Source organism: Palaemon carinicauda, chromosome 39 (assembly GCF_036898095.1).
Source record: "Palaemon carinicauda isolate YSFRI2023 chromosome 39, ASM3689809v2, whole genome shotgun sequence".
Lineage (NCBI taxonomy): Eukaryota > Metazoa > Arthropoda > Malacostraca > Decapoda > Palaemonidae > Palaemon > Palaemon carinicauda.
This window is the reverse complement of record NC_090763.1, coordinates 49,457,123-49,481,752: the sequence shown is the minus strand read 5'-3', so window position 1 is coordinate 49,481,752 and position 24,630 is coordinate 49,457,123. Positions and strand designations below refer to the sequence as shown.

Here is a 24,630-nt window from a genome sequence, read left to right as displayed (position 1 = left end):
CATCAAGTCTCGAGCTTATGGGCAAACACCATCCTGAAATGTCGAGATGCTGTGTCAGAGAGATTACATCAGCAGTTCCCTAATGCCGAGATCAATAGGCTCAGGAACTCCTCTCTTTTCAAGCTAAAGGATGTGGAACAAGCTGCTGAGAGATGGAGGAAGTCTCACCAGGACTCCCTCCTCCATAGGACTTTGACATCCAAGCCCTATAAACCACCTGCTCCTCAGCAGTACTGTCCAGCTAAGACCTCGACGAACAAGACAGCAGTGAAGACAGTGGTGTCTGAAAAGCCCTCTCCGACCAAGGAGAGGAAAGGGAAGTCCTTCAGGGGAGGAAAATTCCCTAGAGGGTTCGGCCGAGGCCAGAAAGGCTAGGATAGGCACTCCTCCCGCTTTTCCTCCTGTGGGGGCATGCCTTCAAAGTTGCTAGGACAGGTGGATACAACTTGGGGCCGAACCCTGGACAGTCTCCGTGATTCGTTCAGGGAATCGCATCCCGTTCTCAACTGCTCTCCCTCTCCTGATGAGGAATCCAGTGTCAATAGATTCCTTTGCGATGGGATCACCAAAGGGGCTAGCCCTCTGGGCAGAAGTCCAGACCCTGTTGAAGAAGGGCGCTCTCCAGGAGGTCCTCAACGGGTCTCCAGGCTTCTTCAGTCGACTCTTTCTTGTGAAAAAGGCGTCTGGAGGCTTGAGACCAGTCATCGACCTCTCAGCTCTGAACAAGTTTGTTAAGCAAACTCCGTTCAGCATGGTCAGACAAGCGGTAAGACCCAGGACTTCATTTGCACAGTGGACCTAATGGACACATACTTCCAGATCCAAATCCATCCATCTTCAAGGAAGTACTTAAGATTCAGCCTAGACAACAGGAAATACCAATTCAAGGTGCTGTGCTTCGGTCTTTCCACAACGCCGCAAGTCTTCACCAAAATGTTCGCACTAGTGTCATCTTGGGCACAGGATTAGCATCCGTTTACTCCCTGCTTCCTACGCAGAGACTGGTATACCTAGGCATGACAATAGACACCAATCTCTACAAAGCCTTCCCATCAGACAGCAGGATAATGAGGCTGAGAAAGGTCCCAAGACCCTTTATCAGACGAGAGGAACTTCCAGCCTAGATGTGGCTACGTCTCCTCGGGCACTTTTCATCTCTGGGCCTTCTAGTTCCCAACGGTAGCCTCAGGATATGATCTCTCCAGTGGCGACTCAAGTCCATGTGGAATCAGTCCTTCGATTCTCCGGACATCCTGATCTCCATGGGATCAGCGGAACAGACGGACCTCGAATGGTGGGTGTCAGACGAGAATCTACGAAAGGGAGTGGATCTTCTCTTCCTCCACCCACATTTGATGCTGTTCTCAGACGCTTCAAAAAGTGTGGGGTCCCACGTGCTGCACCACACGACCTCAGGTCTCAGGTTAGAGCCAGAAGAATACCTCCACATACAGTAAATTTCTTAGAGATGAAGGCTGTCTTCCTGGCCCTTCAACAGTTCCAACAGTTCCTGGTGGGCCACTCAGTGGTGGTGATGAACAACAACACCACAGTAGTGGCTTACATCAATAAACAAGGAGATAGTTTTTTGAAGCCCCTATCCCATCTAGTAGTAGAGATACTGAGATGGGCCGAGATTCACTCGATACCACTATCAGCACGCTTCATTCCAAGCAAAAGGAATGTGCTCCCTAACAACCTGAGCAGAGCTTTTCAGATAGTGAGTACCGAGTGGTCTTTGGATCATCTAGTAGCCATCGAAGTCCTGACTTTGAGGGGTTCTCCAACTGTGGATCTCTTTGCAACGGCTCTGAACTTCAGGCTCCCTTTGTACTGCTCCCCAGTCCCAGACCCCAAGGCTCCTTTGCAAGATACATTCCAACAACGGTGGGACAACATTGACGTCTCTGCCTTTCCCAAGTTCTGTCTGATGATGAGGGTATTCAACAAGACTAGAACATCAGTCAACCTCCCAATGACTCTCATATCTCCGATAGGGCATCAAGCAGAATGGTTTCCGGACCTTTTGCAACTCCTGACAGAGTCTCCAAGAGAACTCCCTCCACGACACGATCTACTCAGGCAACCACATACCAACATATTCCTCAAAGCTGTAGCTTCGCTACAACTTCACGCCTGGAGACTATCCACTAGCTCCTCACTCAAAGAGGATTTTTGCAGCAAGTTGCGAGCAGGATGTCTGGATACCTGCGGAAATCATCAGCAGCAGTCTACCAGGCAAAGGGGAAAGTCTTCTGTGGAAGGGTTATCTCTCCTCTTGATGCCACTATTCCAGCAATATAGCGGAGTTCCTCGTCTATTTGCGTGAGGAGATGCGCCTTTTAGTCTCGGGGGTAAAAGGCTATCGCTCAGCCTTAAGCCTTGCCCTTAGACTGAACGGAATGGACGTTTTCTCATCGCTGGAACTTTCCTTACTCATACTGAGTTATGAACTTACTTGTCCTCAATCTGAAGTGAGATCTCCCCTGTGGAACGTGGTTCGAGTTCTCAGGTATCTGAAAAGACCTCCCTATGAACCATTATGCCAGGCAACAGATCGCCACCTGACTTCGAAGACGGTGTACCTATTAGCTTTGGCTTCGGCCAAGTGAGTCAGTGAACTTCACGGTCTCTCATACGACAACGCCCATTTAAGGGGATGAGGAGAGGTAACATTCAGCTTCGTCCCTGAGTTTATTGCCAAGACTCTGAATCCATGAGTGGCGGATCACCGATTCAACTCCTTCCAGATTTCGAGTCTCCGCTCCATAACAGATGACCCTGATCATCTCTTAAGTCTGCCCAGTGAGGAGTTTGAGGCTGCAACACAAGAGAACAACCTCAGCCCGTCCTTGTGTGCCTGTACGTTTTGTTAACACAGGGAGGAACAAGAGGACGGTCACCAAGAACACCATCTCTGCTTTGATTTGTAAGGTCATAGACCATGCCCTGAATCCAGACCCTCCTCCTTCCCGTCGCCCCAAAGCTCTCGATATCAGGGGCGTAGCTACGTCCCTGGCCTTCAAGAGAAACCTTCTCAGTGACTCAGTTTCTACAGGCTGGGGTGTGGAAACTACAGAATACATTCACAGCCTACTAAATGCAAGACCTGACCCACAGGATGCTCGATACATTCTCTATCGGTCCTATGGTGGCTGCACAACAGCTGGTGTAATACCTCAAGCTCTTTATTGTTATTGGATGGACAAGTAGCAGAAGATTGAGGGCACTGTCACCTGCTTTTAGTCTGCGAGAATGAAAAGGCTAGACTGGCTCTTATTCTTTTCTTCATCCTCCCCTCTCTTGGGGAAGCAGCATCCTGGGTTCTCTGCACAAGCTGACCTCAAACCACTTCAAGTAAACCTTGCTGATACTGTTGCGTCCCCATACCCTGGCGAGGTGGTATTGGGAAAGTCTTGGTTTCAACAGTTTTTCAGGCAAAAACTCAGAATAACTTTTACCTGGACAGTCACACTGCTAAATATATCAACACACAGCATGCGTAGGCCGCAGACCTTGTGGAGCAAAGTTTAGTGAGGTGCAGGGACTCCATAGTTTTGATACAAACCTATTTAAAATAAGGAGCCCCCGGGTAGTGAGAAAGCCAGATTTGCATGGATGTCCACCCCCCTAATGGTTGAGTCACCCCTAATAAATAGTTACGGAACAAATGACAAATTCGTAGATAATTTGTATTTTTCCTAACGATACAAACCTTTAGCTATTTATATACTCTTACCTGCCAGCCCTATCCCCCTTGAAGTCCTTCCTCCAAGCAAAGTGAGCTAAATCACTGGTGTGTGAATGGGAGCAGTAGAAAGCTGTCCCCCCTACCCCTACCCCTGCTAACTAGTGGAATGGGTAGTTAACCCTCACTAAATTTTAATGGCTCGTCCTTTCAGCTTTGCCGAAAGTAATACCCCAAATAAATAGCTGAAGGTTTGTATCGTTATGAATATTACAAATTACCGTTTCTCTGAATTTGTCATTTTCTTATATTTCCAGCATGTTTATGATTGTTTGCTGCCCTTGGGATGTCTATGGTTATGCACAATTTGAATTTTGTCTCCTTCCTGAAGGGAGACCATATCCTTCTGTTCAATGTGTGCACTTACAAGCAATATATTTTGAGTGTGCAGGGTATGGACTCTGAATCATCGATTACCGATGAAAGTGCTGCATCGCTGGTACAACCTTTTCCAACTAAATTGGAAGCCAAGCTAGGCTCTGCTTGCCAAACCTTGTCTGTGCTCAGCGTGCTCTTGATATGTGCACTCTTCATTCCCTTCTCACACTTGCACTCTTGATATGAGCAAGCATGTTGCCCGCTCACACTCTAGCGCCCTTAACATGGCAGAGCTTCACGTGATCCCATGGATTTGCATGTGCCTTCCCTAATGCAGTCACCTCAATGGGAAGTATATTCACGAGACTGATGGAGGAGACATGATTAGTGTTAGCATGCCTCCTGCATGCCCTCCTTCAAGGACACTCATTTTGGTTGTATCTGAGAAGCGAGCTTCTAACTTCGATCTCTGTGTTAACGAGCAACATGTCTCTCAACATGCTCACAGGCATGACCATGTACTAGTACTCCTGGCTATGCACATGGAATAACTCTCCTATCTCACCAGACAACTCCTCCTCTCCTGAGCTTGTGGTGGTAGCGCTTGTGGCATCAGTGACATGCGCTCTGCCTGTTAGGGGTTTGGAGCAGGTGGGTTACCGCCAGTGCTCATCACGCCCCTTGCCTCACAGCTTGACGCCCAGATGCACCTCACCACTCTGCTCGTCGCCCAGATGCACCTCACCACTCTGTGCATCACCCAGATGTGTCACTCAGATGTGGCTTGCTTCGCTCCGCCTCATCTCCGTGCGCTGCTGCTGTTAAAGAGACAGTTGCTTCACAGAATCCAAGACGTGTCCGAGGAGCACATGTATTTAGGATGGAGCACAACTAGGAATCCGCGACTAAGGAGATTTAACGCCTGCAAGGTAGAAATTGCGAGTGCTCTGCAGCCCTCACTCATAATTATTACCAGGTCTATCCAGTAGACCTTGAATACCGTAGTTGTAACCGTTGGCATCCAGTCACTCCTCTGGATAACCCTCGTCCTCGAACTCATCTCGGTTCGAGATTGCCCAGAGTAATATTTCTGGCGACAATTATCGATTCTCTCTCTCTCTCTCTCTCTCTCTCTCTCTCTCTCTCTCTCTCTCTCTCTCTCTCTGTACGATTGCATCACATGTTTGATTATTGCAAAGCTAACGATGATATTAGGCATTCTTATTTGAAGCATTCGCCTTCCTAGTCTGACAGAGGATAGCTGATGAAGAAGCATGCGAGGGTGTAACTTCACACACATTCAGCCTTTATTTAACATTTTCTGAACCGAGGGAAACTTCTCCACAAACATCTGTTCGTTCCTCAAGTTACCTCGGCCTCAGGCACGTAGTCTGTTAGCTGACTTTGTACAAACTGCCAGTCAGAAGAAAATAGGACTGCTGCTAATCCTTTTCCCTTATTGGATGATTAGTCCCTTAATACCAATTGATAGGAGTTTCATATAAGTATTGGCTAATCCTTCATCAAGGACAAAGAAAGAGACGGCAAGATTACACGCTACTTTTCTTACTCCTCCACTGTACTAAATTGTGATCATCTTCTTGAACGACACCGCACATCGCCATCATCCAAAATTTTCAGTTTTGTTGCTGCCGAGTATTGAGCCTAGGGACGCTGCCTTTCTTCTTGCCTCCAGTCTTCCCATTTTAGGAAAGGTGCTAAGGATGTATTAACTGGTTGTGCTGTCTCTGGAGTTCTCATGGCCATTTCCCCAGTGAGAGTGTTGTCATCAGACTGTACAACCATGTATAAGGCAAACTTCAAGTTCCTCCTCCTCCTCTAACTCATCTTTGTGAGAGTCTTCACTGCTACTTTCAGAGGACAAGTAGATGGCATCGAAGAAATCCAGGAAGACTAATCGATAGGGATCTGATACTCAGGACTCCTAATGTTTCTTTGACAGTAGGAAAGACAGAGTGGTACCAGGATCCTCTCTTTTTGAGTGAGTGCCAGAAGTTGTCACATTGTGGGAAGAAATACCTGCACACACAACACTAGGGAGGTGTATGGGTACTCAGTATGTGTGTACTCGCACCTCTTACCTGTTCTCAGCCTCATACTGGGGAATGTAAGTGCCAAAAGTTGTCCCATAGTGGGAAGATACATCGGCACGTACAACTCTCATACGGAATGGAGCACGCATTGGCGTTGGGATGAAGGGCACTGCATTTCTTTCCCACTTCTTGGATAATTTCTCTATCATTCAGCAGAGAGAGGGAAGGGGTACGTGCTGAGAGGTGTCCCTTAGTGGGAAGAAACATTGTTGCGTACTGATTCTACACCTGTGTTCAGTACTGTACGGACAGAATACTTGCCGAAAATTGTCCCATAGAGGGAAGAAATGTCGGCACGCACAACTCACGGTGTAATATCGAATGCATTACCTTTAACTAATGTCATCTTAGACGACTGATGTACGTAGCTGTGTGTCATCAATACATGTAGATCTCTCTTTGTGTATTTGAGTATGTTCATGCACGTCACTCATACTCCGGAGAAGTGTTCTACTGATATAATTTTTTCTTGTTTTAAGTATTGTTTTCCTGTCTGGTTTTCAGATGCTGAAACTAATTTTAATTTGCTGTACAAGAAATTGTGGTCTAACAAATTTCTTATTCCTGATCTTGATATTAATCTTTGTCACTGTTGTTTAGTTAGCTCTTTATGCATGTTGCATAAGACTTTTCATAATTCTGACCATCCTTTTCATTCAGATCTTCCAAGATTGTACTATCCTATACACAGTACTAGGTATAAAGTTAATTCTAACAGTCTTGCCTTCTCCATCATTAGGATCAGCACTACACTTTATTCTAGAAGTTTTATTCTAGGGGTGAACAGATTGTGAAATGATCTTTCTAATCAGGCAGTTGAATCTCTGGAACTTGAGAAGTTCAAACTTACAACAAATGTTTTATGTTGAATAGTTTACATAAGTCTCTCTACATATTTTATATATGCCATGTCTATTTTAATGTTGTTACTGATCTTGAAACCTGTATATTTTATTCATTAATTCCTCTGCTTCCCGTGGGAGTTGACAATGCTCATGAGGATCTTCAAGCATTCGTACCTATTCTGGAACTTCAAGGCCTGGAGTCAGATTTGATCAGTGTTCTTAGGCCTGTTATTCATACCACATACAGTATTTGATAACCTGCTTTGACCACAGCCAATAACCATGGGTCAGGATCGTCTTTTCCTTCTGCTTGCTATAAAACACATCAGCCAAAAGGGTTGGCTTTTCCTTTGTACAGTGAGTGACAGAGATATCTGGTTTAGATAAAGGAGAAAGTGATGCGTCTGCACCAAAGAGTGCAGATTTAAGGGTAGCCCACTACTCATGTTCCTGAGTTGTACCAGAAATGGTTATAAATAGTATTCCTTTTCAGTTGAAGCATGAACTCTGAGTAAAAGCTCTAAGCCGAGTATAATTCTTCCAAGTCAAATCTGATCTGTTACCCTTCCAAAGATGATAGGTCTCCTGCTTCTAAAAATAAGCACGTCTTCAATCATCAATGAACCAGGGTTTGTCGTTCACTCGGTACTTTAGCACATGAAAAGGGATATGCCTATCAATTATGTTGACTAGATTCTCATTCAAAGGAACAACAGGATCAACACTATTATACAATTGTGACCAATTCAAGCCCAAAAGATCACTCTAAATACTATTCCAGTCTGTTTGAGATAGGTAATATGAGACTTTTTACTACCTTTAGTGTGAGAAGCACCTACCTTACTTTAGTGAACGTAGGAGTTTTAGGATTAGTACAACCTGCTCGTCTTCTGCTTCACAATCTAGCTGTCTTATACTGTAGAGCATCTAGGATTGGTAAATTGCAAGGGTTCGGCTACAGAAGGAACTAAAGTTTGTAAAGATTTTGAGGCTGCGTGTGAGGCTTTCGAATCTGAGGAGCCGAGTGTATTTTCAGAACCCTTACTGAATGAAGTGCTATTGATATTAGAATGACTATGGGGTGTTGGGTCAGGTTTATCCATGGTTGTAAAGGACCAGAATTACCAAGATTAAAGGAGGTTTCACTGGACATCTGAAGTTTTAACAGAGGAAGTAAATGATGTCAAAAAGCTTATGAAGCTCATCTCTATTGAAAGATGCTTGAACTTGTGTGTTGTTGAAAGGTGGAGGCATGTCACTATCATTGTTATCCCTGTAATCAACTAGCCTAGTCTTCTTGGTTTCTCCCCTGATCTAACAGCAAGTTTCCTTAGAACTGGTATCTTGATTGGTAACCTGTGAAACATTTTTTCATGGATGATACCGAGAGTGAAACACATTCTTCTCAACAATTATTTAAATCACAGTATTACCGCCGTCACATTACATAAAGGGAATGTGGATCATGATCTCCCTGAAATGATTCCTGTGCACATTTCAGGTAGTAATTGCTTACTAAACCAGGGCAAGACATATTTGAGTGCATTACGTAAACAATCTAAGTGTGGTGCAGCCATTTGACGAAGATGAATGAAGACTAGTTCAACAGGGTTGTTGTGGCTTGGTTGGTATTGTGTCTGCCTGGTGATCAGCAGATGGGGGCTTGAGTCCCCCTCATACTCATTAGTTCCTTTAGTGTCTGCAACCTTACTATCCTTGTGAGCTAAGATTGGGGTTTGGGGGAGCCTATAGGTTTATCTGCTGAGTCATCAGCAGCCATTGCCTGGCCCTCCCTGGTCCTAGCTTGGATGGAGAGGTGGCTCGGGTGCTGATCATATGATGTATGGCCAGTCTCTAGGGCATTGTCCTGTTTGCTAAGGTAATGTCACTGTCTCTTGCCTCTGCCATTCATGAGTAGCCTTTAAAACCTTGAAAAAAAAAAAAAACAGCTGCAACCTGGGCTTCTCACCCTTACTGCTTGTGGGTTCCATTCACTTGTTAAGGCCATGTATTCATTGAACTGGAAGAAAGTGAGAAAATTAAAAAAATTTACGAGTAAATGGTTATTAAACCGGGCTTCTGGAAAAGAAGCAATATGAACATCAGGGGAGATTTACAGAAATAATACAAATTACTTAATAAGTTTGTAATTATTCTTAGCAACACAAACCTGAATCCTTTAACCAGATAGGCAACCCCCTTGGATGACCTCTCTGCTTTCGTACCGTTACCTCAGTCACCATTAAAGTATTCAAATGAATTTTCTTTATCTTTAACCATAAATTTCCCATCAGGATAAGCAACGATAGTGAAGATCTCTCTCTCTCTCTCTCTCTCTCTCTCTCTCTCTCTCTCTCTCTCTCTCTCTCTCTCTCTCTTTCTCTTTCTTTAAGAATTTGTTATATTTGTGTCGCCATCAACTGCATTGCTTCCACCGTTTAAGTGCATACATATCTTTCTAGAGTATTGAGTAGCCTCTTTCTTTGCATAGCCCAGTGTATAGAGCTATGAGTGTGTCATGATTTTTCATGTCATAGCAGGAGACATTCCAGCTTTTACCATAGCGCTAGATAACTAGCCTGTTATACGAGGTGTGAGACTAGTGTCGTTACTTCTGACACAGAGATACTCCCTCAATAGTTCGTAGCCTATGAAAATTTTACTAATTTTGTCAATTGGCAGTTCCATTGCTTTGGTATTGCTGGTGTCCTTGCTCATGGGGCTATCCCATCAATAGGCTTGGTTCTTGTTGCCTGTACTTGCCATTCCTGGTACCTGACTACTAGCATCATAGCTTCTGGCACTCTCTCCTTGCGGAGTTTCCAATCTATAAGTCATTGTTATAGTTGTTGCTCTTGATCCATTGCTCTGGATGGGCTGTGGCTTCTGGAATCATTACTTCGAGGGTTGTTTCTTATGGTTGTTGCTTTAGTTAGATCTCATGGAAAGTTCATGACTTAAGTGTAGTACTATATCTTGGAGTTACTGAATCCGTAATAGTCTAAATCAGCCCTAGTCTTTTTAGACTTTGCCTTGGAAAGGAGGATTATACAGATACTGCTTTTATTTCTTTATTCTATGTAGAACTGTTTAGAGTTTTGGAGTCGAGCCCTCTCTTCCATTTGCTTGAGTATTGTTCTGAAGGTAGACTTGTAATATGGCTTGGATTTATTTGGGTACTGGAGCCATCTGCTGTAGATGAAAAGCCCTTGCTTTTGAGTGTAAAAATTATGAACCCGGGTAACAATTGAAATGATTACTTTTATTATAAAAATGATGTTTTATCCTTTTATTACTATGAAAACTTCATTGCTAAATTACAACAAATACTGTACCAATAATATTCTTTACCTTGCTTAAGAATTTACTTTAAAATACATGCTTTTATGTAAGCTTTTGAATTAGTGTATTAGTGCAGGATTAGGTGTAAAATATCTGTGTCTTACAGGAAGGGGAAATGATAGAAGGCTTTGCTCCTGTGACCCGTCACAAGTTTCTTACTTATGATCCAGATTTTGCTCTTCCAGAAATTCAAGCAAATAGGCCTTTGCATAGAGTAAGACTGTCTTTTATATTGTTTTCCCTAACTGTGACACAGTAGTAGTTTTGCATCAGTGTAGAACTTAGTATTTTCTTTTTTTTCTATATCTTCTGGAACTTTATCACTAATAAAGAATCAGTCATATTTGTTCCTATGCAACATACAAACCCTTGTCCTTTAATTAGAAATATCGTTTCAGCGCAAGGTGCAATTGGTCGTTAAAGTTGAACAACGAGCTGTTATCCAGTCAGAGAAACCTCACTTTCATTTCAGCCGTTGTCATGTATGGATATGTTGACAGCTCCTAAAATTTAAATTATCTAATTTCTGTCTCTTATTTCAGGAAGTGAATGTTTATTTGTGATGGAGTGGAATCAGTAATTTTGTGTTTGGCAGGGAAGGGGATACGTTGCAACTTGTTAATGGCTAAATCTGCTATTGATCCTCACTCCCTCTTTGCCTCCTGTAGGGGGCATGACTGTTCGCAGTCATCCCTGTGTCCTGAGTGTTGATAGCGGCTTCAGGTGCAGTGGCAGGCATATGCCGTGAAGGGGAGGAAATGTGTAAAGCGTTAGTTTTGGGTAGGCCAGGGCAACTCCCAAGAAGACTCCGATGGAAGTCTAGTGTTGCTTCTGTCACATCAGAGGGTGCTGTTGTGCCTGTGCATACTCCCCTGGATTGGTCCTGGTGAAGTATGGTGCAAGTATCAGGAGGACTCGGATCTACACCGGCTGAGTTTTATGGTTTTGCTGGAGTGTGGGGAACCCCCTTGTGTTCGTCGCTCTCCTTCAGAGGCAGGAGACTCCTTGATATTTACCATGCAGGCTGCTAATGCTGAATTTGATCATAGGAAGGCTTGATCTTGCTTCAGTCGGTTAGGTAGTCACTCCATGACTTTTTTGAGGGAAAGGTAGCTTAGCCTACCTCTTCTCGGGTACCTCCTGTGTATTTTATCTCCGGTGTCCCCATTGATGCCCATGGTGAAGGAGATGGTGTTTTCCTTTAGTCAGGGAGTTCCATTAAAAGTTGAGGGTAAGACTGGTAAGGTGGCCCCCAACTCGGCTGCTGTAAGATGCAAGGTTCGACAACTGTGCTCCCCACGGTCTTTAAAGGTAAGGGTAAAAGTTGCCCCTATCCTCGGTGTTACCCCAATCTCTGACCCAGTACCTTTGTGCTTATTGCCTGACCCTTGTGCAAGGGTGTCCAGGTCGTGTTCCTCCTCCCTCGATGTCAATGGTTGTGGTTCTGCCCGCGGATGGGACTTCGGTAATTGATTGTCATCTTGATGCCCTTCAAGGATTGAAGACCTCACTACTGTTACCTTGGTCGGACCTTGTCGAGTTGGCCCTGGACCGGGTGGATGATCAGATCTATGGATCTGAAAGTTTGCTTTGTTCAGGCAAGTTGAAAAAAATCTTGCCTTCCATGCTCTCCAGGTAAGGGAGAATCTATTCACCTGAAAATGCCATGTCTGCACCTCAGCATGTTGACCCATCAGTTTGCGCTCTAATGGACGAATTCCTACTGGAGACTCAAGGCTGAAGGCATATCCTTCTTGGCCTCTGACTTGACGGTCATAGAGGCTTTGGCCTTGGCCTCTTTCCATGCTGTGTCCTGGCTTGACTAGTGGTCGGAGGGAGTGATATACAGGATAGTGCATTACAAGGTTGAAGGGGTTTTTAACCCTGGAGGCTTTGGAGAAGTACAAGAGCCTTGTGCTGTCTGGAGGGAAGTACAGAAAGCGATCTTGTTGGGTAATTAGGTGTTATTCCCACCAAAGAGTCTGTAACCCTTTACTCTGATTATATGTGTATTTGTGTACAGTATTAATGAAAAATTAAAGTAGATGTATATAATTTCAGTAGTTGATCTTCATATAACATCATGTTCTTGGAATCCCAGTCCCATCATATGAACAACATTTAATTATAATTTGAAAAGCAAAATTAGTCTTGCACATTCTGATTTCATAAAGCAAATTAGATAATTTTGAAAGTAAATCATCATTACTAAATAAAGTTAGTGTAATTAGAAAAAGAATCTTTTTAACAAGCATTGGTTTGTTTTTTAGCTTGAATGTGTTGAGAAACTGCAATCATAAAAATATGCAACAGACAAAACTTATTACAAAAAATCCAATAGAAGAAAGGGGTCAACCCTAATATACAGTAGGCCCCCGCCATACGACATTAATCCGTTCCGGAGTTGGTATCGTATGGTGAAAATGTCGTATGGCGGGCAATAGAATAGTTGATGCATGAAAAACCCATGGTAAAAACATTGAAAATTAGAATGTAACACAATACAATACAGTAGTATAGTAAGCACTGTACTACAGTATACTTATATATAATATACATGTACCGTACAGTACTGTACAGTATATAATTAAATAACATTATAAATAAAAATTATTTACTGTACAGTACTGTAAAGGAAAAATTAAATCTTATTTACCTTTGGAGTGACGTGACTTGAGCTGGTAGTGGGTGGAGGCAGAGGGGGGAGTAGACGGTAGATATAAAAACGTATCAATGCTAATTATTTTATGTACACTTAATAATAAATTTATTCTTACTAATAAACACTTAAAATTAAAAATGCTTTTTTTTATTATTTTTGTCTTGAAATTTTTTTTTATTATTTTTTTTAAGAACTTCAAAAAATTACTCTTTTTTTAGCTTTTTTGATAGAATCACTATTATCGTCTTTGCTTTCTGACATTTCTCTTTTGGAGAAATATATATCCAAAGAAGCCTGTTTCTGACGATTCCTCAACATATTCCTAAAATGACTCATATACTTATCATTAACACTGCATGAGACGACTTGTGTGAAGTTTTTCTGGGTGTTTCTTTTCAATGAAACAAGTAAGGTTTTCATACCAAGCGATAGCTTCCCTTATTTCTGACGATGTCGTTTCATCAGTCTCCCCCCTGTCCTCGCCTCCACTAGAGCTGTGCTCTTCTTGAATGATCGTCAACTGCATTGCCTCTAACTCCTTTAAGTCTTCAGTCGTAAGCTGCTCCCTGTGCTGCTCGATAAGGTTATGGACGTCAGCCTCATCGACAACAAGCCCCATGGACCTCCCGATTGAAATTATTTCCTCAACATCACCCTCAGGGGCAGGATCATCAACGGCCTCGTCTTCAGTTGAGGGATCGAAACCTTCAAAGTCTCGTTCTGCTACAACAGCTGGCCACAGTTTCTTCCATGAGGAGTTCAAGGTGTGCCGTGAAACCTCATTCCAAGCTGTGTCGATCATATTCAGGCATTGAACGATGTCAAAATGCCCCCTCCAAAATTCACGGAGGGTGAGTTGAGTGCTTTCAGTCACTTCGAAGCATCTTCTGAACAGATGCTTCGTGTAAAGCTTCTTGAAGTTTGCAATCACTTGCTGGTCCATAGGCTGGAGGAGAGGGGTGGTGTTTGGTGGCAGATAGAGAACCTTAATGAAGGAGAAGGCAGGATAAATGATGTCCTCGAGGCCAGGAGGGTGAGCAGGGGCATTGTCCAGCACCAGGAGACATATCAGAGGAAGATCGTTCTCTTCTAAATAGTTCTTTACAGCAGGACCGAAGCAGACGTTTATCCACTCAATAAATATGGTCCTCGTGACCCAGGCCTTAGCATTAGACTTCCAAAATACCGAGAGCCTCTCCTTCGTGATATTTTGTGCCTTGAAGGCACGAGGATTTTCTGAGTGGTATACCAGTAGGGGCTTAATTTTTAACCCTTTTACCCCCAAAGGACAGAATGCTAGCGTTATTCTGTCCTTCATTGGTTTATGGCCAGGAAGTTTCCTTTCTTCAGCTGTGATATATGTACGGCAGGGCATTTTCTTCCAGTAAAGGCCAGTTTCATCGCAGTTAAAAATTTGCTGAGGAATGTAGCCTTCTCTGGAAATTACGTTCTCAAACTTCTTGAGGAATTCTTCTGCTGCTTTCTTGTCAGAACTGGCCGCCTCTCCATGCCTGACGACTGAGTGAATACCAGTCCTCTTCCTAAACCGATCAAACCACCCATGAGAAGCCTTAACTCTTGGGGGGCTTGTTGTGACGTTCCTTCGCCTCCGCCGTCTCTCTGAGCTTCCACGAGATCGGCAAAGATGGCGCTCGCCTTGTGCAAAATTACCGATTGCGTGAGTGTATCACCAGCGATTTCCTTCTCTTTAATCCACAGAAGAAGGAGTCTCTCCATCTCATCGTTGATTGAGGTCCTTCCACTGGCAAGGACAGTCATGCCTTTAGAAGACTTACTTGCTTTAATGGCTTCCTTATTCTTAATAATTGTACCAATCGTAGATTGGTTACGGCTGTACGTATTAGCGAGGGTAACGATGCGCATACCTTCTTCATATTTCTTTATGATCTCCAGCTTCGTTTCCATAGTTATCATCTTCTTACTTCTGCCTTTAACATCACTAGCAATCTTGGGACCCATGGCTAACGAATTAAAGTTATAATTAAGCACTAAAATGCTCAAAAAATAACAATATCGCAAGCACTCGCACGAGATCAAGTCTTTACGAAACGTACATGAGATTCTGAACTGAGCGCGCGTATGATAAAGAGAGAGAGAGGCAGCATCTCTCTCAAGCATTGTGGGAGGATTTTCGGCCAATAGTGTATCGGCATCTTAGTGACGCCGTGACGCCGACCAATAGCAGACCAGCTTCTTAGTGACGTATGCAGTGACGTATGAGCGTGGTGGTAAGCTACTGACTCGCACAGTCGTACGCGTAGAAACCGCCAAATTTGAGTTTCGGAATTCGATGCCGTAAGGTGGGGAAAATGTCGTAACGAGGGGACGAAAAAAAATCGTATTCCACACCGTAACGTGAAAAAAACGTAAGCTGGGGACGCCGTATGCCGGGGGTCTACTGTAATAGGAAAGGGTTTAAATTAATGTGAAACAGCTTTAAGAATAAAATAAGAGTTTATACTTGACAGCAAATATCCAAGTTCAACATTTTACTGAAAATTCTTGAGAGATTTTGTTCCATGCAATGTGGGCAAAATTTTGTAAGGGTTGTAATGAGCATTTAAATCCAAACAGAAGAAGGAGCTAATGTGTACAACAGATAGCTAGTTAAGTGAATCATTGTTGAGTTTAACTTGATTATTTATAAAGGTGGATATTTGTTCAATATAGAGATGTTAGATAAAAGGGAGCAAAGGACAATCATTTTTTCAAAAGAGATTGTATACAGTTTATTAAAGCTTCAGGTGGTCTTGCTTATCTAGGTGTAGAGTACAATTGAAATCGACTGAATCTTTGGTCTTACTGTAAAGATTAACTGAAAATACCAAAGTCATTTCCAGTGTTTTGCAAAATATAGAAATAATTTATTAGCTCTTGAATATTAAATTGATACAAAGGGAGATAAATACATTGTAAAGTTTCTCTTTCCAGGATTGGCAAGTTACGGCATACGCAACAGCTGATGAATATGATTTAGATGGTCTGTTAGAAGGTCTAACTCAACAAGGTCTCTACACGGTTGCTGCTATAAACCCAGGTAATGTTTTTGAAGACAGTCCAGTGCATGGCACATCGGGCAAGGCAGCAAAAGGCTCCGCACAACAAGCCTCTTATAACTTTTCTGCCAAACATCAGAGTGTAGCTTTTACAGGCAGTAGTGCTCTTCAGAACTCATCCACAGCAGTGCCAGGTATTATATGTATTTCTTTGTATATACATATTTATTTATTTTATCAAAAAGCCTTATCCTTTAATGAGTATGGTGCCAAGAGATTATTTATTACTGCGTTTAGCCTTTAACTGTAAAAAAAATATCCTTAGGTACAGTAAACTTCCATAGTATCTCTATCTCTCTCTCTCTCTCTCTCTCTCTCTCTCTCTCTCTCTCTCTCTCTCTCTCTCTCTCTCTCTCGATAAAGCACTCAGAAGGATATTGGGATTTAAATGGCAGGATAGGATTAGACATAAAACTATAAGAGAGATTACTCGAGGGCCATATGTGGATGAGATCATGATGAAGGGTAGATGGAGATGGTTTGGGTATGCTCTTCGCACTCCCCAAGAGATTAGTTTACTAAACGTTCAGCTGGGCTCCACAAGGCACTAGTAGAGTTGGAAGACTCAGACCTACATGGCTGAGGACTGTGAAGTGCAAAGTAGATGATGAATTGGAGAAGTATTGAATTAAAAGCTCAAGATAGAGATGACTGGCGAAATCTAACTGAGGCCTTTTGTGCCAATAGGTGTGGGAGGATGATGATTCAAAATACACAATTTCTATATATATTTTAGACATATATAAACCTTTATCATATAAAAATTTAATGTCATTTGATCAAACATTTTTTGCTTTATTAGCAAAATTCACGATTTGAAAAAAAATTAGGTAGCTTTTTCTCCACTTGTGTGACAGAAATTGTATTGACAATCATACCATAAAAACCTCTTTGTAAACTGAATAATTCTGTGACAGAATTTTTATTTTCTCATTTTTTTATGATTTTTTTTCTTAATTTTCATTGTCTAGACGCAAAATAATCATGAAAAAAATGGATTTTGATATTGAAAATTTCTATTTTTGGTGAGATAGCCATGTCGTCCGGATGGAAGTTCCTCAGATGGCAGCTTTCTACTGGGGATATTTCTGCAAGTGATATACCAGAGAATTTTATCTGTAGAGGTATCACAGAGTTCTAACCTCTGGAGCGAATATCCAGAGAGATATTGTATATTCAACAGGGATGCGTTTAAAACAATCCACAGCTATCCTTCCCCTAATAGAGTTGACCTTGTCTCGAAGGATATAGGATACGATTGGATACGTGGGCGAGAGAGCCGTTACAACTCCCTATCCCAGTGTGCTACAACTAACACGTTTCCTGTAGAACCATTCCAGGAGCAGCCATCGTATGATGCAAGGCCTCATGCTGAGAATTGGGAGGGGATGAAAAGTAATGGGGTGGGCCATCAGGACAGCATGGCTATTGCACCTAAAAATATACTTTTACTATGTCATAATCCGTTTTTGGGCTCGAGCCATGTCGTCCTGATGGAAGTGTACCAGAGAATTATTATTCTCAGTTGTGGCGAGGAGAGTTTAACCCTTTAAACCTCATAGACATCACCATACTTCCCTAAGCTTTGGTAACTATGGTACCAAGCTGTGAGCGCAAGCGATATGTTTGTAAAAAATAGGAGCAAAGGAAATCAGTATCACAGTCCTACTCACTGTGAATAAGATCTTAGTCTTTAGTAGATGAAAAGATCGAAGTCTATAAAAGGAGGGTTAAAAAATAGAGGTACACTGCTTTTATTTTGTACAGTTAGGTCCAATGAAAGCAAATGCCAAAGGAACAGTAGTCTTTTAATGTTTTCAAAGATTCATAAATGTAACGGTAATCAATGCAACATTATATACAGTAGATATATAAAGAATACCAAGTTTTCAAATCCCAAAATTATGTAACAGAGTAGTAAAATAGTAACACTCATGACATAGGAAAATATCACCTTTGACTTTTTACAATTATAATGAAAAGAAGAACATTAATCCCCATGCACAATGTAGAATGAGAATTCCACCTATACAGTCCATAAGAGTCCATGCACAACACTTAAGAAGCTGGTTTAATCACACTACCAGCAGCCACCACGAAGTGCTTAATCTCTTCCAACTGACGCAAGTAATGTTTGAAGAACACTCTTGAAGACTTCCATCCTGTGCATGCCTGTAAGCCTGGAAAGGACAGAGATTGGAAAATATTTAAGGAACAGGCAACTTTTTTAGGGTCATGACCCTATGGTATACTATTAGGGGCAGCCCTTCTGATGAAAAATTAGATCCTGTTGTCTCCCCTTTAAAAATTTGACCGCCTTTAAAGGCCCGGCTCTTTAACAGGTAGGCCTGAGGGCACTCCACGGGGCACAGAGAAGGATTCTCCTGTAGTGGAACAATTGTCCAGGACCCCCAGAATTTTGTGGGAAGTTCATTTTTCACCAAGAATGCAGGATCTGGGTAAAGATTTACTTCCCCGATTCTGAGAATTCAATGTGGCCATCATCCCTTGAAATGGCCATATTCTCACTGACTCTAGCACCAGAAGCCATAACAAGCAAAAACATATACTTTTAAGTAAGATCCCTCAGAGAGGTAGAGGCGTTATCTATCGAAGAGGCAAAGTGCAGGACCTTATCCAATTACCATGAAATAGCCTTGGGAGGAGCATTAGGTTTCAGTTTGACACAAGCCTTTGGGTTCTTATTGAACAGCTTGCTATTGAGTTCAATATCAAAAGCGTAAAAAATAGGTCTAGTTAGTACCGACGTACTTGAGGCAATAGTTGTAGAGGCCAGACATTGATCATGTAATGAAATAAAGAAAGAAATACAGAAGCCCATGTAAATAGAAGAGGGCTAATGACTTTTCACGAATACAACCCATTTTTTCTAGGAAGACAAATATTGTCATTTCTGGGTGTTTGACCTGTATTCTTCTATGAAGTCAATTCTCATCTTTGCAACTCCGAACTTTCTTTGAGCCGCTAGGGCGATAAAATCATGAGCTGAAGGGATTTTGTTATCCAGGAGGAATCGAAGACAGTCTTCTGTTGAGCATCCTGGGACAGCACTGGAGATGGTAGAGGGACCTGGAGAGGTTTTAGTTCCAGAACAAGAGGATACCAATTGCTCTTGGGCCACTTAGTAGCCACTAGAGCTGCTGTTCCCTTGAAAGTCCGCAATTTGTTCAGGACTTTTATTATGAGGTTGAATGGTGGAAATAGGTAGATGTGAGACCACTTGTTCCAGTCCTGGGACATCGCATCCGTTCCTGTCACTTCCGGATCTAAGTTTGGTGCTACTTCATCATCAACAGGAGGATTGCATTCTTACAAAATTGGATAAAATACATTGAAATAAGGGGACGGTGTTGAAATATAATGCTTTTTGGTTGTGGCCAAAAATATTTTAAGTGACTTGTGAAGGAATAACATGTCTTTGTACTCTAGAAAAGTGTATTGTAATAGTTTGATTTAAGAAATAAAATAAGCAGCAGAGACATTAAAAATAAGAGCATTACAGTGAACCCTCGCTACTTCGCGGTTCGACCATCGCGGATTCACCACTTCGCGGATTTTTTCCATAACCCATATATATACTGTAACATACTGTATATATATATATATATGTATGCATGTATTTATGTATATATGTATGTATGTATATATGTAGGTATGTATATGTGTATACATATAAATATATATATATATATATACACACACACACACATATATATATATATATATATATATATATATATATATATATATATATATATATATATATATATATATATATATATATATATATATATATATATATATACATATATATGTACCGTATATACTCGTGTAATGTTCAATTTTTGAAGGCCTATTTTTCAGTTAAAAAAGTAAGGGTCGAACATTACACGAGATATATATTTGAAAAAGTAAAAATTTCTGGCCTACCGGTAGGTAAACGTAAGCTAGGCCTACGCGAACATTACCCTAGGCTATGCTACCTACCCCGGTAGGTAAACATAGGCTAGGCCTATATATGCAGTACTAACCATGTTCATTTAACACCAGGCATATTATTAGCATGGATTTTATTTCCTAAACCATCATAAATAGTTTTTTTCCGCTACGAGTAATGACTTTACCATAACGCAGCAGGTATGAAGCTAGCAAACTGTCGGGTTGCGTATTTTATAACGTGATATGGTTAATGAAAAAATTAGGCTCATTTTATTTTACTTGTTATGGTATATTAATTGATATTAATAATAAACCGCAAAAATTTTTCTTAATTGAATCCACATTTTTTTTCTCCAAGTTCGAACGCTAGTTTCGGTAACTCCAAACATTTTTACAGCTTGAATGTTGTTTGTCGTTTCAGTGGACAGCGGCTGCAATAACTTGAAGCTTGAATTTTGCAGTAATCTTTTTATATTTCTTGGTAGACATCTTGATGGGTTATGAGTAAATTCTTATTCATATATATTGTGAGGAAAAAAAATGATTAGCATAACGGGTAATTATAATTACGGTAATTACCTGCAATTACCGGTAATGGTAATTTGTTACTCAAAACGATGAACTAATTTTGTTTGCTACTTGTAGTGTTTGCTTGTTTTTGAAAGCTATTAGGCGGTGATGATAATCGGCTGTTTGCAACTAAAGTGTTCGCTAGAAAATGTACGTTGAATACTCAATTGTTATTGTAAACAGATGTTAGTATTTAGGTGTTCCGATTTGTTTTATACATTTGTTTGTCGCACTTAGGCATAACCCTTACTTTGTTGGTAATTATGGTATGCTGGAGATAAAAGACCTCTAGCCTACTGCCAAAATCAAGACTCGAACATTACATGAGGTATATGATGAATTCATGATTTTGAAGGTAAAATAGGGGGGTCGAACATTACACGAAGTCGAATATTACACGAGTATATACGGTATATATATATATATATATATATATATATATATATATATATATATATATATATATATATATCTAAAGTAGGAAGATGTGATGTAGTTCTAAGGGAATAATATGGGAAATATGTCTGGGTAATAAGCAAAGCTCTACCTCCTGTTTGTTTCTTTATTATGATCAGAGATAAATTTAAACAAAACATTGGTTGCCATTTTTTATCGTGCTTTTTAGCGTGTTTAGGAAACGCATGATATAAAATCGCCTTTAATATTTGTGCCTGTTTTAGTTTAGGGTACTGTAGTACATGCATTAAGTGTTCTATACATTAAAGGGTAGTTTGTTAACAGTACTACGTACAAGGGAAGGTTTTAAAAGTCTGAATGAATATACATGTTGAATGAATAGGTAAATATGGTGTCACTACTTCGCGGATTTTCACCTATCGTGGCCGCGTCTGGAACCTATCTACCGCGATAAACGAGGGTTCACTGTATAGTCTTAGACAAGGAGTAACTTTTGTTATTTATTTTGAAACTTTTATGTGTTGAGATTTGAAAATCTAAGAGCTTGGAAGTAAACAGTTTGCAAGTCACTCAAACAAAAAATTTCCAATAGTGAGAGGAACTAGCCATGGAAAACTATAAGCATCCCCAGAGAAAGAGCAGAAGTTTAATTCAGAACTGTCCATTGCAAACAAATATAATCATAGTTACACTTATCTATTTAAAAAATCAAAATGCAATATACTGTAGGTCAATCTTCACATGACAATTCATATTACATTCAGTCATGAAAATACATCATGGCTATACATCAAAAGAGATTGAGGTATGGTATCCTCACTATGTTTACTCTAAGCTACTCGATAGAAGCAAAATTTTTGCGAGTAAGATGTATTTGATGGTCCATATATCCCCCTCCATCCCTTCCAGTCAAACAACACCTACTTTTTAGGTTTTTGGAAAGGTAAACATTCTGTACATTGTTATTATTATTATTATTATTACTATCCAAGCTACAACCCTAGTTGGAAAAGCAAGATGCTATAAGCCCAGGGGCTCCAACAGGGAAAAATAGCCCAGTGAGGAAAGGAAATAAGGAAATAAATAAATGAAGAGAACAAATTAAAAATAAATCATTCTAAAATAAGTAACAACGTCAAAACAGACATGTCATAAATAAACTATTAACAACATCTAAAACAAATATGTCATAAATAAACTATAAAAAGACTCATGTCCGCCTGGTCAACAAAAAAGCATTTGCTCCAACTTTGAACTTTTGAAGTTCTACTGATTCAACCATGAGTTGATTGTTTTTTAGTGTAGTGCAAGTAATTTCTTCAAACAAATGACTTAATAATGTTTATTAAGCAACAAAAATACTCTGTTAAGAGTGTTATGACTGGCCAGCTATCTTGGAACAACCAACAGATTAGTACGACTTTAAGTTTGGCACACAAATCATTGAAGTGACAAAGAACAGCAGGTGGGGGTAGACTGCAAACTATAGGAAAGTATAACTGGATATGCATGACTATTATTTGTGATTTAGGAATTGGCTTCTCTGCAATTCTTATCAGGAAAATTTTTGCTATAGATTGTTTGGTTTTTATCTTTGAGACAAAAGAAAATTATAAAAGATTATAGTGTACAGCAAAATTGCATTTGACATTTTTATATTTAGTAATTTCCAATTTTCTTTTTGTAGATGCTCATGACGTTTTGCATATGGTTGCTACTTATCGCGTAGGATCAGAGAATCGTGAGATTTATTTCTTCCGTGAAGGATCTGCCGTATTCTGGAATATCACAGAGCTTGAATGTGCAAATGTGCTGCTCTTCTTGAAAAAATATGAGAAAGGGAGTTACAAGAAAGATGTTATTGAAGAGGAAAGTGAAGTTCTCACCTACACCTACTCTGATACTGCGTAAGTATTGCATTTGTGTTTGTAGTAAGGATAAACTCTTGCCCCTGGCACCGCAAGGGGGTTAGTGACTGATTTTAAGTGGCATAGTATGCTCATATGTCTCATCTTTATTCATTAAGATTATGTAGTTTATGTCAGTTGTATGCTTTTGTATTTATTATTCACTTTCTCTTTTACTATGTATTGATTTTCTTGCTCTTCCTCTTATTACCTAATTTTGCATTATTGTAATGAATTGTAGTTCTCTCTCTCTTTTAGCTACTGTACTTTAGTCATACTGTGGATTTCTCTCATAGCCATGATCTACCTTCAAGTAATTTGGCAAAAATTCTGAAAATTATTTTATTCAGGTACATTATGTTAGCAATATGTAAGCCTGTTCCATCCATTTAACAGTGGTAGATTTAAAGGAACTGATTAACATTTCATTTGTACAGTATATACAATCATGCATGCTTCTTCCTATTCCTTATCACCAAACTGAGTAACAGTGTGTTCCTTTTACCCCCAAAGGACGTACTGGTACGTTTCACAAAACTCATCCCTTTACCCCCATGGACGTACCGGTACGTCCTTGCAAAACACTGCTATTTACATTTTTTTGCATATCTTTTATAATTTTTGGAGAAACTTCAGGCATTTTCCAAGAGAATGGGACCAACCTGACCTCTCTATGATGAAAATTAAGGCTGTTAGAGCAATTTAAAAAAAATACATTGCAAAATGTGCTTGAAAAAAAAAATAACCCCTGGGGGTTAAGGGTTGGAAAGTTCCAAATAGCCTGGGGGTAAAAGGGTTAATATTAACTTTTCTTAGAATAGGTAGTCCATCCTGCTTCCTTTGTATTTACAGAGGAACTTTGGAGGTCAAAATCAATTTGGTAAAGTACCAAATGAATTTTCCACAAAAGAATTAATGTAAATTTGATTAATCTATGTGAATCCTCCAAAGTCACTCACTGCAACATTTAACACCAGATTCTGTTAGCAAAACAATAATAAAGGTGTTTTTTTTCCCTTGTTCCGGATTCCTTAGTATAAAAGATAAAAATCCTGTTACTTATAGGAAAATTTGAGATCTTTACACATTCCCATCTTATTACTATGATTAAGCCATTGTGAATCAAGATCAGGTTCTCTATAAACCACAAATAACTTTATTGCCCTGTTCTGTATACAAGAGAAATTGTCTGCAGATTTGGGCCACCTTTTGCCAGTACAGTATTTCTGAGAATTGTCCATGCAAATCAAACTGCTGAGATAACCCATTTCAAATGTGTTTCATCCAAACCCATCAATTTAGCTTCTATTCGCCTGGGAAATTTTGATCGCATTCTTGAACCTAGGGTTTTTGCAGCACTCTAGATTTTCTTTTATAGGTTCCAAAGGACAGTCTATGATTATTTTGTATCAAGGACAAGTAGTTTTATTTTAAATGGTGTCATTCTAACAATATATCCCTGATAAGAACTATCTAGGACTATCGTTTCAAAATTTTTAAGGTGCGGCCTTTTTTGTCCACAATATCTTGGCGCAGTTATTTTTGTTCTAAATTAAATGACACCGATACTTTTGTCTATTTACATTTGGCACCAAAAATAGAAAAAAAAAACATGGAATAAAGGGATTATATTAAAGCAGGTTACTAAAGAAAACTAAAATGAATATTAA

The 24,630-nt window shown here is 40.4% G+C and overlaps 1 protein-coding gene across 5 annotated transcripts in view; it reads left to right on the top strand.

The window, feature by feature from the left end:
* LOC137631179 (required for meiotic nuclear division protein 1 homolog) overlaps positions 1–24,630 on the top strand; it is a 136,178-nt gene that overhangs the window by 9,773 nt on the left and 101,775 nt on the right. For 2 of the 5 annotated variants that reach the window (XM_068362904.1, XM_068362901.1), the window contains exons 3-5: positions 10,474–10,581; positions 15,982–16,240; positions 22,741–22,960. In XM_068362904.1, coding sequence (XP_068219005.1) covers positions 10,474–10,581; positions 15,982–16,240; positions 22,741–22,960 — 587 coding nt within the window. The remainder of the gene's footprint in view (positions 1–10,473; positions 10,582–15,981; positions 16,241–22,740; positions 22,961–24,630) is intronic. The other 3 variants (XM_068362905.1, XM_068362906.1, XM_068362903.1) reach the window with 3 other exon arrangements.